The following is a 17741-nucleotide window of genomic DNA, read 5'->3' on the forward strand; positions in this document are numbered from 1 at the left end:
TGGATGTTCACTGGAGAGGTGGAAACATTGAAAGAAATCTAGATCAAACTGAAGCAAAGTGGATCTTTGATCTGGAGACCCTGGCTCCTAAAGGTCTAAACATAGACTTTGAACTCAACGCATTTTTATGAAAAACTTCTCTCCAAAGAATTTTATCCTTCAGAATTTTTTATCCTTCAGAACTTTTTTATCCCCCAGAACTGTTTATTCTCCACATTTAATTTAATTTTATCTGTATTTCTATTTTCTATTTTTTATTTTTATTCTTATTCTTATTTTTATCCTTATTTTTATTTTTATTTTATTTTTATTTCTATTTTTATTAATTTTAATATTACTAATTTTATTATTATTAATTTATATTTTAATTTCATCTCCTCACAAGAAGACTTTTTATTCTCTTCCAACATTTTTACTCTCCTCCTCCTCCATATCATTGTTTGAGGTTACATGTTATCTAAAACTATTCACTTATGCACTTTATTTATCACTAACCTACAAGTTCGTTAATAAGCATAGTCCAACATAACGGCTGAACCCATAAATATTCCCATATGCATTATATTTATTCGCATATGCACTTCACCTATTTATATACATCACTAGATGTCATCATACACCTTTACATTCTCAATACCACGTATTATTCTATATTACTACATTTATTATTCTTTATTATCCCAATTACACTATATGTTATGCTCATGCCGATTTATCCAAACGGCCAAACTTACAAATTATTCACATATGCACCTTAACTCTCCCTGTGCATATTTATATTTATATTTATATTTACTTTAATCACCAGCTTCTATTATTTCTCTATCTCTAGATCTATATTCCTATCTTAATGTTCACCAGCAGCCTAAGTTTCCACTATCAACATAATGGCTGAACCCACATTTATTACACTTACATCTAATTATATTTTTTACCACTAGTTCTCATTAGATCTTTTTGACTATTACCTATATCACATATTTATGTACATAACTAAATGCATTGTTCATGTCAGTTCACTTATAAGACTGGACTCGGAATTGATTCACATATGCACTTTATTTCCCTCTGTACAAGTTCATGAATTTACTTCTGTCACATAATCAACTGCTGATTTGACATATATTCCTCAATTAAGTGATAATTCATTAGAATTATATTTTATGTGCTTTATGGACTATATGTATTTGATTCATTTTTTGCATATCTTAAAGGTATCATAGTTTTACAGCCATGTACTAAATGTGTTCTTTCTCATGTGTAAACACATGTCTTATATACATTCTATATAACAATTTAACAATTTATATATTTTTAGTTCAGATTTTTCTCTCAGATAATATTTAATGTTTTATATGTCTTAGATCTTCTTGTTTACCAACAGTTTAAAATTTTTCCGTTCACCCTATATTATTTACATAAGATTGTATGCTCATTCTTCCCATTTCGTTTGAAGTAATCATCACACCAATGTAATTAATTGTGTCTGATTGGGACTGTATTTAAACCATGCCATATCAAAGAACCATCATCTTGTCTCTGATGAAGTGGGGCTGACACCCACGAAACGCGTAAGGCAGAAATCGAGCGGGACGCAGAATACACACAGCTGGCTACTGTGCTCCCTTCCATCGAGCACAGAGCACTCCGAGATCTGAGGACCGACCGACCGGCTTGCAGCGTGCATCACCCAGAGTGAGGTCTGGGACGCACGCCAACCTCACAAGCAGCCGGCAACAATTGATACATTTTTTACAACAGTGTATCCACAGCCATCCTGATCGGTCCTAAGGATTTTTTCCGAAATACCAACACAGACTTGCTGGTAATATTCTTGCAAATTATCCCCAACTTATATTTTTATATATTTTTATATTTTTCGATATCCATATATATTTTAAATTTCTCGTTGTCATTCTATACTGCATTTATGGTTTGACATAGTTACTACTATTGTTATTACTTTTTCTCTAATAAATTCTATATTAATTTTAACCGATTGGATTCTGGTAATTAATTTTCCATATAGAATACAGTCATCCATATATTTTGAAGTTTTATCTTGATGAGCATACTGTTTCCGTCCTATACAGACTTAAAGGGATACACACTAGTTATATGTTTTAATATAAGCAATTGGTGTGTCATAACCCTATCCTGTCTTCTGACAGATTTAAAGGTACACACACTATATACATAGTAGTTGCCTGGTATTCACACTACATATCCATACCGGTGACTCAAGCCTTTCTAAGTGGAATTAGCTCCTGGGTTCACCCATATCATTGCACCTGTAATGATATAATTGTAAAAAATAATGGGGATTTAGTTACATTATATGATCATACATTGCATAAGCCTGCCACAACGTCAATGTACCCCATCTTTGGCAGGTCCTACTCTCTCAGTCTAATGTCTGCTCTTATGAGATTAACCCACTTACTTGGGGAACAAATTCCATCTGAGGCTCTCTGCAGTACAAGACTAAATAGCATATCATTATTTATCTTAAATCCATATGCATGGAGCATTTTATAAACCGTAAGCTTTGTTAGTAATAAATGAACATTACTAACCTGATACATTGACACTCTTGGCTGAGCTGTAGTTGCTGTATCTAATCTGAATGACTGCTCCCAGAAGCCTTATTTTACTGCAATAGACACATGTATTAAAAGATTTCTCCAGTTACCATCATGCTCTTAATAGGAATCTTTTCATATTTAATAATGACAATAATTACAAACTAATTCTCAGATTTTGAATTTCTTTTGAGATTAGTATTTCCAAAATGAATTTTTATCTGCAACGAGCTGGCTCGGATTTTTACTCTAAGTACGTGGCTAACAAAAAAAAAAGGTTAGAATTCCTTTAGGATAATAGTATGTATTCATTCTGTGTATATTATTAACTTCTTTAAATTAAATTTGAAGAAAAAAATATCTCTGCCACAGTTCTGCTTAATTGAGTCTTATATTTCATTAGTTGGGCTGTTTCAGATCTCACTTTGAGGATCTTAGTTGAATGCCTTGAGGGGATCATAATTTTGCACAAAATAAATATTTTATCTTGCTGTAATAATTCCTGGATGAGCCTCGCACTTTGCCAGCTTTCTTAATAATGGAGTCCGGGAAAGTAATAAGATCCGGTTGCGGTTCTATGGGGATGAGTGTTTTTGATCATACCCAAACTGAAGTTACCCATCTGAAAAAGCTTTATAAACTAAAAAAAACCTTAAAGTGGCTTTGTCACAAAAACATAAACTTTATATAATCTGCTTTTATATAGCTCCTTGTGACTATCTTTTTATCTAATTCCTTGGTACTCTAGTTTTTAACAAAATACATAAAGAAAAGTAGTGGTTACATTTCCTTTTTAGAGTCGTCTATTTGACACTATGTGGAGTTTAAAGGGATACTCTAGTCACCAAAACAACTTTTAGCTTAATGAACCAGTTTTGGTGTATAGATCATGCCACTTCAGTGTGATTGCTCAATTGTCTGCCATTTAAGAGTTAAATCATTTTGTTTATACAGCCCTAGTCACTCCTCCCTGCATGACTTGCGCAGCCTTCCTGAACACTTCCAGTAAAGAGAGATTGAATGTTTAAACGGCCTTTATTGCACATTCTGTTTCATTTAGAATCTCCTACTATGTTAATAGCCTTCTAGACTCTGCAGGGACCTCCTGCGTGTGATTTAAAGGTACCCTATAGTCACCAGAACAATTACAGCTTAAAGGACCACTCTAGGCACCCAGACCACTTCAGCTTAATGAGGTGGTCTGGGTGCCAGGTCCTTCTAGGGTTAACCCATTTTTTCATAAACATAGCAGTTTCAGAGAAACTGCTATGTTTATGAATGGGTTAAGCCTTCCCCCTATGTCCTCTAGTGGCTGTCTCATTGACAGCCGCTAGAGGCGCTTGCGTGCTTCTCACTGTGATTTTCACAGTGAGAGCACGCCAGCGTCCATAGGAAAGCATTATGAATGCTTTCCTATGTGACCGGCTGAATGCGCGCGCAGCTCTTGCCGCGCGTGTGCATTCAGCCGACGGGGAGGAGAAGAGGAGGATCGGAGGAGGAGAGCAGGAGGAGAGCTCTCCGCCCAGCGCTGGAAAAAGGTAAGATTTAACCCCTTTCCCCTTTCCAGAGCCGGGCGGGAGGGGGTCCCTGAGGGTGGGGGCACCCTCAGGGCACTCTAGTGCCAGGAAAACGAGTATGCTTTCCTGGCACTAGAGTGGTCCTTTAATGTAGTTGTTCTTGTGTGTATATTATGTCCCTGCAAGCTTTTTAATGTAAACACTGCATTTTCAGAGAAAAGGCAGCGTTTACTGCCTAGGAACACCTCAGATGGCGACTAGAGGGGGTGCTTCCTCAGTCAGTGCTGCAGTGTCTCCACGCTCTGCATGCGCTAAACATTCCCCATAGAGATTTGGTGATTCAATACATATCTATGAGTAGCTGCCGATTGGCACAGTGCTGCGTTTTGCCGCCCATGAGCCCGGCATGGCATGGGATAAAAGGTGAGTTAAAAAAATATATAAAATGTTAGGAATACAGATTTTTTTTTTTTTTGTTTTTTATTCCTGACACTATAGTTTCTTTAAAGGTTAGTTCACAGAGCAGGAGATTGCAATTTCTGGAACAAGTTAACATCTGATTGAAAATTACTTTTTTTTTCCTTTCATGCAGGCTGTGTCAGTCACAGCAAGGGAAGGTGTGACTACAGCTGCATAAATAAAAAGAAAAATGATTTAACTCCAAAATGACAGATAATTGAACAGTGAGACTGCAGGGGCATGAACAATACACAAAAACGGCTTCATTAAGCTATAGTTGTATCCCTTTAATCAGGCCCGAACTGGCCATCGGGCATATCGGGCAAATTCCCGGTGGGCCACGATGGCAAGGGGCCGAGGCCGGCAGGGGAGATCACAGGATCTCCCCGGCCGGTCCATGCAGGGCCGACAATATCAGTGTGCCGGTGCTGCTGTGTGCCTCCATGGGCCGGTAGGGAGATCAAAGATCTCCCTCACCTGCCCAGAGGCACTGTAACACTGCTATGCCAGCTGGGGAGGGAGGAGAGGACCGGCGGATCTCAGATCTCGCGAGAGTGAACTCTACCCTAGGAACTGCAGGGTAGAGTTCACTCACCACTAGGACCACCAAGGACTGCAGCATGGGACAGCACCACCAGGGACTCCTCCATGGACGCACGCCTTCCCCCCCTCCCAAGCTAAAGGTAAGAAGGGAGGGGGGAGGGCATATCAAGTTAATTATTTTTAATATTTTTTTTATTTATCCCCTATTTCTAAAAATCAGTTTTTATCCCACATTTTCTTTAATCATAATAATAATTTTAAAAAAAAGAATCATACATTTACACCTTGCCCCCCGCCCCCACACACACAATGCCTCCAGACATATTCACACACAGCACCCTCAGACACACACAAACACACAGCACACTCACCCACACAGCAACCCTCAGACACACACAGCACCGTTAGACACATACACAGCACACTAACCGCACCCTCAGACACACACACAGCACACTCACCCACACAGCAACCCTCAGACACACACAGCACCGTTAGACACATACACAGCACACTAACAGCACCCTCAGGCACACACATCACCCTCAAACACAGCACACTCACACTAACAGCACACTTACCCACACAGCTCACTTACCCACACAGCACCCTCACGCATAGACAGCGCCCTCGCAAACAGACAGCGCCCTCGCAAGCAGACAGCGCCCTCGCAAGCAGACAGCGCCCTCGCAAGCAGACAGCGCCCTCGCAAGCAGACAGCGCCCTCGCAAGCAGACAGCGCCCTCGCAAGCAGACAGCGCCCTCGCAAGCAGACAGCGCCCTCGCAAGCAGACAGCGCCCTCGCAAGCAGACAGCGCCCTCGCAAGCAGACAGCGCCCTCGCAAGCAGACAGCGCCCTCGCAAGCAGACAGCGCCCTCGCAAGCAGACAGCGCCCTCGCACACAGCGCGCTCAAACAGACAGCGCCCTCGCATATATATATATGTATGTGTGTGTATATACACACACACACACACACACACACACACTATAGCACCCCTCACACTGCACACATTACGCTCCACGCTAGATCCCTTACCCAACTCTGGATCATCTAATCTATACACACAGTAGATCCCTATATACATTCTAAATCCTCTACACACACACAATCTCCTATACACACTAGATCCCCTACACACACACACACACACACACTGCACCACCTACACACACTTCATTCCTGACATACAAACTCTGGATCCCCTATGCACACACTACATTCCTTGTTAACAAACGCATACTACATTCTCTAAACACACACTCTCTACAACCCTTACACACACTACAGCCGGTATGCACACACTCACTACATCCCCAATACACACTATGCCCCCTATGCACACACTCTCTACAGCCCCTAGCAGAATACGCTTTCCTGGCCCTTTTGTCCTCTGGTATCCCACTTACTGAGACACCAGAGACAAGTAAATAGCAAACACAGTGCAAGCATGTTATTAAATTTGCTTGCGCTGCGCAGACCAAATACAGGGCCTTTTTCTAAAGCTAGAGCTCTTCAGCGGGGCTCTGCGCATTGAACTAACATGCTCACTTTGAAAGGGGGTGTGCTTGTCATTAGTGATGACAAAACACACCCTTTCTGGCCCCGCCCCCTTCTCAGGGGGCCGCTGTGATTGAAAAATGCCCGGGCCGAATTTTTTCCCAGTCCGGCCCTGCCTTTAATCATGGCTATGTTTCAACAGCCAATCAAACTTACCCACAATATGTACGTCAAAATAATAATTATTATTATGTTATTATGAATGGCAAACCGCAGACCTCGCGTTTAGAGGAGAGCCGAATGGTTGCTCCCATGTATTGAGAACCCATCACAAAGATTTTTTTTTTTATTAAATATTGGGTGACAGTGGGTAGAATATAATCATTTAAGGAGCACTATAGGGCCAGGAACACAACATTTTTATTTCTGACCCTATAGCATTAAAACCACCATCTAGACCCCCTGGCCCTCTCTTGCCTCCCTAAATATAGTAAAATTTTACTTTTTTTCAAACCTGAAGCTCCAGGCTCTGCCCCTGTCTGCCTCAGATCTGCAAGCAGTCTGCTGACATCAGAAGTGTTATTCTGAGCCAATCACAATGCTTCCCCACAGGATTGGCTGAGATTGTGAAGTAGGCAGGTCAGGGGCAGAGCCAACACAAGTCAAACACAGCCCTGGCCAATTAGCATCTCCTCATAGAGATGAATTGAATCAATGAATCTCTATGGGGAAAGTTCAGTGTCTGCATGCAGAGGGTGGAGACACCGATATGTTGTGAAGCACACTAGGCAAGACAGCTTAAGGAAGCGGCTCTAGCAGCCATCTAAGGAGTGGCCAGTGAAGTTATTACTAGGCTGTAATGTAAACACTGCATTTTCTCTGAAAAGACCGTGTTTACAGCAAAAATCCTGAACAGAACAAATTCAATAAGCTGTAGTTGTTCTGGTGACTATAGTGTCCCTTTAAGATACAAGGTGCAAAAGGAAATGAATGCCAAAAGAATCACCCCTTCCCAAAAAAGTGTTTGGTTTGGAGTCCTGTTTAGGTTTTGTAGGGTCTTCTGCACTCTGTCTATCTATATATGGGTTGGCAGCAGAAGATGCTATTACACTGCTAGCAGCTATAATGCTTCCAGTTACATGTATAATGCCAAACCAATCATGCATGCATAGCCTGTTGGTTAATCTTTGTCACATGCCATCTCTCATCCTCTCTTGACTTGTTGCCACTTCCCTCCTTCTACTTGACAGCCTTACCTTACTTTTCAGAACTGCATCGCACAGATAATCCTCCTAAACAACAAATTGAAAGCCAAAGCTGTATTTGTAACTTGACAAAGTGGTTTAATAGAGTATTAGAGTAACAGTAATTGCATTCATACATACACCTTAAAAATCACAAACGGCAAAGGGTGACTACACATTTTCAAACTAGAATATTTCCACGTATTTATTTCCTCTGTCAAGGTATACTTTCTTGTTTTTTGTTTTTCCCAGTTGTCTTGGTTTTGGGTTAAAATGGCCCATGTTGGTGTATTTGTTTATTTTTAGAACGCTACAAAATTTGCTGGCGCTATATAAATAAAAAAATTATTTGCAGTCAGTCTAAATAAATTGTAGCCTGGTGTACAGGCATAACCTTACAATTTCACAAGTAAACGTTCATCTCTTTTTCTCTATAATGCAACTGAGAAACAGACCTATTATACAAATTCAAGTGCAGAATTTCTAGTGTTAAGGATGTTCGTACAGCCATGCATCATATAAATCTGTCGATGTTTAACATAGCTATAATTAAGTAATTGCTTCATGTTCTTCCATTTCCCTAAAGCCGCCCAGCTGGATAACATGGGATTCAGTATCATCCGGAAGTGTATCCAAGCTGTGGAAACAAGAGGTGAGCACAAGAATCGGTGAGGAACAGATGGCATATTGCTTAGGTCAGCATGGTTAAATCGATCAGGGTTACACAGCTGTTTGTACCATTGTGTGTCTCTCGGCTGCCTGTGCAATATTGTGTACAGGAAACCAATAAGTATTAGTCATCGCAAATATCTGGATAAAATGAACATGCATAGTTTACACACAAAATGCAGAGAACACTGGTCAATATATAAATGTTTGCACCTAGAATGGATATCTTTGTATTCTGGGAAACCGCAGTTGATTGATTTGGGCTATTCAGACAACTGTTAGACGTCTCCTGATGAGTCAAGTTATTTTTGAAAATGCCATTTGATCTTTTTGAACGTCACAGCCCTTTTTATTTATTCACAGATTCATCCAAAGAAAATAGTGTTTAACCCCTTAAGGACACATGACATGTGTGACATGTCATGATTCCCTTTTATTCCAGAAGTTTGGTCCTTAAGGGGTTAAGGGTCAGTCTAATTCCCAAACCACTTCATCTTGAATTAAGCCATTTTGCTATGCAGATGGTGTCCCTGCAGTCTCACTGCTCAATTTCTCTGCGATTTAGTAGATAAAGGGACACTATAGGCGCTCAGACCACTTCAGCTCATTGTAGTGGTCTGGGTGCAGTGTCTCTGTTGCACTTAGTGCTGCAACGTAAAACATTGCAATTACAGAAAAACTGCAATGTTTACATTGCAGCACAAAGTCTGCCTCCAGTGGCTGTCTACCAGACAGCCATGGGAGACTCTTCCTGGCTAACGGTCTTTTGGTCCGGTAACTGACGCTAGACGTCCTCGCTCTCTGCATGAAGACGTATTTAAAGTACTTAGCATTAAGTGTGCCAAAGCTGGCGTAGATGGCTGATTTGGCAGCATAATGTTGGGCACTATAATTTGTCAGTAATGAGGTATCTTTTTTTTAGTGTGCATCAGTTAACATTTGTAATTCAGGAGTATTCAAGAATATAAGGAGCCAATTAAGCATTGTAAATGCAACCTGACCTTCTGAAAAGTAATCGTGAATTTAGAGAATGGCACTTGCCGCCATTATTTCGTTATTAACATTTACAGTTTATCTTAGTTCAGTTTTCAGCTTAGTTCTATACCGTTCATATCTCCTTCCGAGAAAGTCTGATTGTTTCAGTTTCTATATTAAATGGGATCAACAAAACTGCTTCTGTGATTGTATGCATAAAAATAAAAAAAAATAAAAACCTGGAACTTGAAGAGCAGCATTTTGACTAAAACACAAATCTATATATTTCCTTTTTTTTTTTTTTAAAGCAAAACAAAACACACAAATCCGTTACCATAATTAGTTAAAATAGATATATATTTTTGTTTTTCTGCAGGAATTAATGAGCAAGGACTTTACAGGATTGTTGGAGTCAATTCCAGAGTCCAAAAGCTGCTGAGCATTTTAATGGGTAAGTGGTAAGAAGGTCAGATACTTTGTATTCTCAAAGGTTTGGAGCACCACAATTCTGGGAATTTTTTAATTTTTTAATTTTTTTTTTTGTGCACAGCTACAGCTATAATAGAGAGAGAGAGTGCATTATATATGTTGTAATAATAATCTGCAATGGCTTCATCTTTTAAACATGTTACTATATGCAAAGCGTAACCTACTCGAAAGTGTGTGTGTGTGTGTGTGCTTTATAACAAGGCTAGCCATGTGGGGGGCTTTAAGCATTTCAACATGCCTAGGTGCAAGGGATTGGAGTGTCCCCAACCTATGTCACTAATAAAGTGCTGATTTCAAGACAGTGACATGTTGGACCTTCAATCAACACAAAGGAGAGGGCAGTTCGCATAGCTTTCAGTGTTTCTGTATGAGAATGTCAGAAGACATGATTAATGGATCTTGTTAGATAATCGCCAAGCTGGGTCATTGCTCATTCACCGGCATATGTAATTTGAGAGTTGTAGTTTTTATTTATTTTTTTCATTATTATAATAATTTTTTTAACTTTTTTTTTTTTACATGTCCATAATCATGTGTTAATCCCTTACTCGTAGCACATGATATGAGGGGAATGGGTAGACGTGTGAGCATCCCCTTAGGCCAAGGGTGTCCTGTGCTTTATTTGTAAATAGTGAATCTATTTTGCTACATTTAGTAACTACGAGACCTAATTTTTTTTTTTTTTTTAATTCTTTATTTTATTTGTGCATATATCAGTCATATCAGGCTTACAATGCCACAACAGCTAGGCTAAGCATTTTTGCTAACATGGTAATACATAAGTGAGTTAGGCATTAGAGGTTACTGCACATTTTTACAGATTAATGTTGCTTGTCGAGGAATTTCTTGTATTCAGCTTAACAGGAAATGTAAAGTATGAGATTAGACCGAGTTTAGTAGCATACATTTAGCACTAGAGATTGAAGCATTGCTATTGCAGAGTATGCACAGGTAAATACTGTGAGGTATATTACAAGAGTAGTATACATGTGAGGTATGCCACCCTGAGTGAATTTAGTAGCAGGTGCTAGTGTGAAGACATGTGGGGCAACTGGCCCAGACAGCAGATAAATTACACGTAAATCAGCAGAAATGTGAGTCTTAGCATACAATTAGTTGAGGAAGGGATGATTTCTCCTGGCTGTGTGTGGTGTGAGTGTGAGTTAGATGACCCTCTGTGCACTCAGCCTATGCCCGTCATGGGCAAGGTACAATACCAGACAATGGGATGGATTAGGAGGCGTAGTGACCCAGCCAAAATCAAAGCAGTGTCCATGTTATATGGTTTCTTCTTCGATATCCCCTGCTCTCTTCTCCCTGCTTTATCCTGCTTGATATTCCAGCTTTCGGCTCTGTATGCATGTCTTGCTGATGCAGGCCTGCGCTTCCCGCCTTCCGTGCTCCGCCGACCCGGTTTTCTCTGCCATTTTAGCACTGTCTTTGTGCCACGCCAAGTGTGAGGCTGCCGGGGAGCAGGTTTAGGTGGGTGATCCCGCTTGGTTTGTAGGTCGGGTACCGGTTGACTGAGTGACGGCGTCCCCCAAAAGTCGGTAAGAAGTTTGTCCAGGAAGGACAGCGTTCTGGACATCACATCACAGCTAGGCATGTGGTCCGCGGCATCCGCCATGTTAGGTCCACCATGTGGGGTATCATTGCCGTCTAAGTCAGGTTCGCACAGCCCTGGTAAAGAGGGTGTGCCTCCAGGGTGGGGACCGTAATCTCCCCGCCGGTCCATGGGGGGGGGGGGGGGGGTAGCAGGGCACCATCAAGACTTGAAGGTCCGTCTGAGCTTTGGCTGGGACAGCGGCCGCCTCTCCCCTCCACAATGCTTGCTAGGCCTCACTCCAGCCCGTTGAGGGCTTAGTCTGGTCGGCTGCTGTTGACCGTTCAAGGCTTCAAAGTTTCACCTGACGTCCAGGCTTCACAGGTTATCTCGGAGAGAGCACCGGGAATACGGGTAAGTGGCTTAATTTCGCTGATTTGCCCGGAGCTCTCTGAAAAAGCGTCCAGCCACCATCACAGTCAGGCCCCGCCCCTCCTACGAGACCTAATTTAATTAAGGAAATAGCACATACATATTCCTAGAATAAGTAACTTTTGAGCAGTTTGAAGGCTTTGATTTTTTTTTTTTATTTTTTTTTTTGATTTTTTTTTTTTGATTTTTTTTTATCCATTATCTTATAATGGTTACTAATTTGTGCTTGATATATTTATATACTTAATGGTGTGATATGATATTTTTATATATAGATATCTCGCCATAAAAGCTTCTTCTGTTCTGAGAATAGTTGAGGACTAAAATAATAAAATATGATGACCCTCCACCCAGGTGTGCCTGGCATTCAGGTGTTTTTAATAAGGCGAGATGAAGGAAAATGTGGATTTGTTACAGTTTTAACTTGGGGGGGGGGGGAAAAAAGGTCCATAGGGAAACTTATGTCTGCTGCAATAATAATATCTTGTGCACCACTGCAATGGGCAAACTGAACAACTATTGAAAGAATATAAGTACTCTTTAACATTTAAAAAAAAAAAAGAAAAACTCTATTTGAGTGTCTCTGGGCATTTAATTAAATTCTTTAATGGGTTAGTGCTACATCGTCTAGATTTCTCTGTAAATATTTGAATACCATGTCTGCGGCCACATTTCTGTAATTTTAGTCTTTATTTTACATGTGTATAACCAGCATATATTCTAGTTATTTAATCTGAATTCATTCAGTTTCTATCCCAGTGTGTTGCGTTTTCAGTGGTTTGTCAAGTTGTATTTATATCAGTCTGTTTATCCATCTATCTAAATACTAAAATCTGTGTATATATAGTAAGGTTTACTGTTTGTCAGTCTCAAGCCACATTTTCATGCCAGTATACCATTAATGATGATGAGATGATCAAAATCACTCCATTTTGATACTTTGTGAAAACACCTTTATTATTAATGTGCCAGAAATGGGCCCTATACTTTTTAATAAGCAGCTTCGCTTTAGTCATCACAATTTAAATAACAAACAGCAATTTACTTATTTACAATTAACCAATTCATTGTACCGAATCAGAATTGTTGGCAAAAAGGACTTTCCAAATAAGTAAGTACCCAATGTGGCGAAAATGTTTTTGCACACAAGTAGAACACCAGAACAACCTTCCATGAGCTGATGAGGTTTACCAACAACTTCACCAAACTTATGAGTCCTCATTAAAAAAAAAAAAAAACAACAGTAACATAATTTGGAGAGATCAATAACACATATATACATGTCCACTTTGTTAATGTTTAAAGGAACACTAGCGTTGGAAATAAATATCTGTATTCCTAACGGTACAGTCCTGATGTCCCTTCTAATTTCAGGGACCACTGTGTTAAAAAAAAAAAAAAAAAAAAAAATCAAACCTAATTAATCGAATAACTCCATTTTCTCTGATGCAGAGTCTTCCTCGGAGCTGTCATGACCTCCTCATGGTGTTACATCATCCAGGAGGCGTACCTTTTAGAATGACCAGCCAATCCAATCTAGATGGAGTTGTTATAGTTGGTACAGTGTCCTTTTAAAGTTACATACACAAATATCTATACCAATTTGAAACCGAATGAAAAAAGTACTCAAAAAGCTGGAGTGATCCAGACCGGCTGAGTATAGTACTGGAAAGAAAATAAATAAACATAGAATATAGGTACAGTGTAATCTGAACTGAATTGATAAGTAGATCTGGTAACAAAATATGGTGAAACCTAGCCTTAATGGCTCACCTCCATATAGATCCAGTAATACCTTAATACCTATTTGCTCAAAAAATCACCGCTGGCTACTGACTTTATTGGGCAATTAGACATGGTCAAGTCCAGTGGCTAGAGCGTTTTAAATAGGTGAATGTCAGACAATTGACATAGGTATCTGGAATAGGGTCACTAAAACAGTCTGAATATTGGTGAACGCCGAATGGCTATTGATTAACGCTAGTATACATTAGGCCTACGATAATACGGCTGCAGATGACTGGTTAAATCAGAGGCCAAAGTCGGCATTAGGGGTTGCATGCAGCCACTTCACTGTAGAATGAACATTTAGCATCTAGGTATTCATATAACTCTAGAAATTATTGCTAGGTAACTGTAACACTACACTTGTAGTGGTTACAATAACTACAGGGATGTGTTCAGCATGCTTCTCAGTATTCCCCAATGACACCTAGAGGAAAAATCCTCTATAGACCGTTTATTCTACAGTGAAGTGGCTGCATGCTACCCCTAATGCCGACTTTGGCCTCTGATTTAACCAGTCATCTGCAGCCGTATTATCGTAGGCCTAATGTATACTAGCGTTAATCAATAGCCATTCGGCGTTCACCAATATTCAGACTGTTTTAGTGACCCTATTCCAGATACCTATGTCAATTGTCTGACATTCACCTATTTAAAACGCTCTAGCCACTGGACTTGACCATGTCTAATTGCCCAATAAAGTCAGTAGCCAGCTGTGATTTTTTGAGCAAATAGGTATTAAGGTATTACTGGATCTATATGGAGGTGAGCCATTAAGGCTAGGTTTCACCATATTTTGTTACCAGATCTACTTATCAATTCAGTTCAGATTACACTGTACCCATATTCTATGTTTGTTTATTTATTTATTTATTTATTTTCTTTCCAGTACTATACTCAGCCGGTCTGGATCACTCCAGCTTTTTGAGTACTTTTTCATTCTTTACGTATAGGGGTTAAGCCCCAGGACACCCCTGGAGTGTCCACTAAGGTGTTCTTCCACCAGTGAGGCGGTTCCAATTTCCTGGACCCATCCTCACAAGTGGAACTTTCCTAGCAATTTGAAACCGAACTGGTTAATGGCACACGTCACCTATTCTAATAACTACTGCTTAATAACCGTTAACCTGCGATGTATTTGCAATGACCAGAAAATTGCCATTTGGTTTGTTTATCAAACCTTATGCTTGTGGCCTAGTGAGTTTGAGATTGTGAAGGAATTGTCGATATGCAGTTGCACAAAAAGAAAATGCGCCTGTATTAATTTATATACGCTCCGGCTCCTGACTTGAGATGCAGGCATAGATGTTCCCTCTCTCAGGTTAGTGGGACTTGCATTTCCAGGCAGCAGCTTCTTGTAGATGCCAACAGTTAGAGCTTTGGTACTCTCACTCCCAAGAAATGGAGCACGTTCAGTGCTAAATTTGCTCTATAAAATGAAGAGACATTGCTTAAAAAGCATTATTTCTTATGTCCGTTAAACAGCTACTTTCTTAAAGGACCACTATAGTGCCAGAAAACACTTGTTTTCCTGGTTCTATAGGGTCCTTGGGTCCCCCTCACCCTCTGGGTCCTCCATCACCCCGCCGGGCTCTAGGGGAAGGAAGGGGTTATCTCTTACCTTTTTCCCAGCGCCGGGCTCCCTCGGAGCTGGGGACTCTCCTCCTCCTTTCCTGGCATCGGCTATGCTTAATATGGACGCTGGCATCTTCTCACTGTGAAAATCACAGTGAGAAGCGTGGAAGCGCCTCTAGCGGCTGTCAATGAGACAACCACTAGAGGCTGGATTAACCCATTTGTAAACATAGCAGTTTCTCTGAAACTGCTATGTTTACAGCAGGCAGGGTTAATCCTAGATGAACCTGGCACCCAGACCACTTCATTAAGCTGAAGTGGTCTGGGTGCCTATAGTGGTCCTTTTAAGATGAGTGAGTAGTAAGTAGCCCCCTCTGAATATTACTGTGCCAGTACACTCTGAAGCTCCTATCTGTATAATAATGGAAATAGAATATATGAAAGCTGTGGTGGCGTTGCTGTATAGGGTACACTAAACAGACATTACTGAGCTCATTTAAGACTTGTGGGATATGTTGAAAAAAATAGAGCTAAACTCTTGAACTCTTAATGTCCTTTATACTTGTTGGCATGCGAGTAGTGATGTGCCAGGTCATTCCTTGATCTTTAATCTGGATTAGACAAGGGAGTCATTTTTAGAAACTGCTCTGGGTCAAATGGTACTTGGGTTCAGTAGTGCTCCTTGAGTTATAAATGATCGCATTCTAAACAACATATTTTTTCCACTAAGCGTATCTGTTTATTGCCCAGCCAGTCTACGAAATTTTATAAATTTTTCCTGATTTTGTTAAACTAAACCCAATATCATATATATAGGCTTTAGGTTATTTTTACCTCTATAGAATTAATGTGATCATCAACATTGTTTTTGACATCATATCCTCCATTGTCAAAAACTTGATCTGCCAATCATCAAATGGAAAAGTAATAAAATAGCAAAATTTAGGTAACAGTTTTAAAGAATTCTTCAGCTTGGCTGGTTTAACATGATTGTATCCGTTCAGTTTACTATATTTTTATTTTTAGAAAATAAGCCATAATGAGCCAGGCAAGAGTCCCCTTACTTTGTCAAAATATAACTTTGTGTGTGTTTTTAGAAAACCTTATAATTATGGATATTTCTTCCCTGAAAAAAAAATAAAAAAAAAAATAGTGGATTGCCAGTATATTTTGTTGTAAGCAAATGCTGTTGCTGTAATTATTAGTACTCTTATTTATTGAATGGTGGTTTATAATTTTTCAAATTTTACGGTAAAATTTACTTTATATATTAACTAAATTTACAAAACTATAGAAGTGATGGGAAGACTTGTAAATATTCTACTGTAAAATAAAATTAAACAGAATTCTGATCTGTATATATTACTGTATAATGTTATATGCTCGTACACCGCAACACTGAAAAAATGCACAGCACAAGTTACTCTTTCAATAACATACAAAATTGAAGGGACTCTCCAAGCATTAGAATCGCTACAACACGTTGTAGTGGTTATAGTGCAATAAATGCTCTCCAGTGTAAGTAGTCAAACAGTATGCCAATGGCCTGATTTCTTATCTTCGCACCACTAGTCGTTGCTCCCTGCCTTTTGTCGTTTAGAACAGAAAGCCACATTTTGATAAGGGCTTCCGTTGGGTCTCCTGAGCTAACCCTGCTGTGAAGGGCCAGCCCTTTGACTGAGAGTGATCATTTGATAAGAGTTGTACTGCCAGTTTGTGCTCAAAAGAGCTCATGGAATCTCCTAGCAGGAGCTCTGTTGGCAAACCGTTTGACTAGCTACGTTGAGAGAGGGTGCTCTTTGCACCATAACCACTACAGCACATTTGGAGTGTTCCTTTAATGGAATGTATGATCCAAAATAAATCAATTTCTTGATTTGCCGAGATCCAGCTCTTTCTTATTCAGATTTATTTTTTATTTCATCTTTATTTAATTTTTCATTTATGAAGGGAAAATATAAAAGATATAGAAAAGGGAGAATTAAAGAAACATACAAGCAAATGCAAATATAGTATATATACAACAACTGCATAGTAAACATATACAATGTTAGTACCATATTATACTAGAATTAACATCTAATTTGCTATTTATAGATCACTGTAATGAACTTGGCTTATATGAATCTTTTATAAAGGCAGTTCCAGTATCAAATCAATCTTGTTCATATAAAAAAAGAAAATAATAAAAAAGGGGAAAAAAAGGAAGAGTCTAAGTTAAACTAATCATTATCCCCAAGTTAAATATTCTTAAGATATGAATTTACTCCAGTACCTATTGAAGTTTATATTACTTTGACTTTTACTAGTGGCAACCTCAATCATTACAGAAGAAAAAAATGTCAAGAATGATCTATCACAATAATTATTAGGGGGGAAAAAAGATTAAAAAAATAACTGTATATGTATATATATATATATATGTATG

At 39.4% G+C, this 17741-nt stretch overlaps 1 protein-coding gene across 3 annotated transcripts in view; it reads left to right on the forward strand.

Moving 5' to 3' along the window:
- The window catches only part of ARHGAP26 (Rho GTPase activating protein 26), a 431709-nt gene that overhangs the window by 206626 nt on the left and 207342 nt on the right, over window positions 1-17741 (forward strand). For all 3 annotated transcript variants that reach the window (XM_063447382.1, XM_063447384.1, XM_063447383.1), the window contains exons 13-14: window positions 8432-8497; window positions 9866-9940. In XM_063447382.1, the coding sequence (XP_063303452.1) occupies window positions 8432-8497; window positions 9866-9940 (141 nt within the window). The remainder of the gene's footprint in view (window positions 1-8431; window positions 8498-9865; window positions 9941-17741) is intronic.

Source organism: Pelobates fuscus, chromosome 3, assembly GCF_036172605.1.
Source record: "Pelobates fuscus isolate aPelFus1 chromosome 3, aPelFus1.pri, whole genome shotgun sequence".
In the NCBI taxonomy this organism is placed as follows: domain Eukaryota; kingdom Metazoa; phylum Chordata; class Amphibia; order Anura; family Pelobatidae; genus Pelobates; species Pelobates fuscus.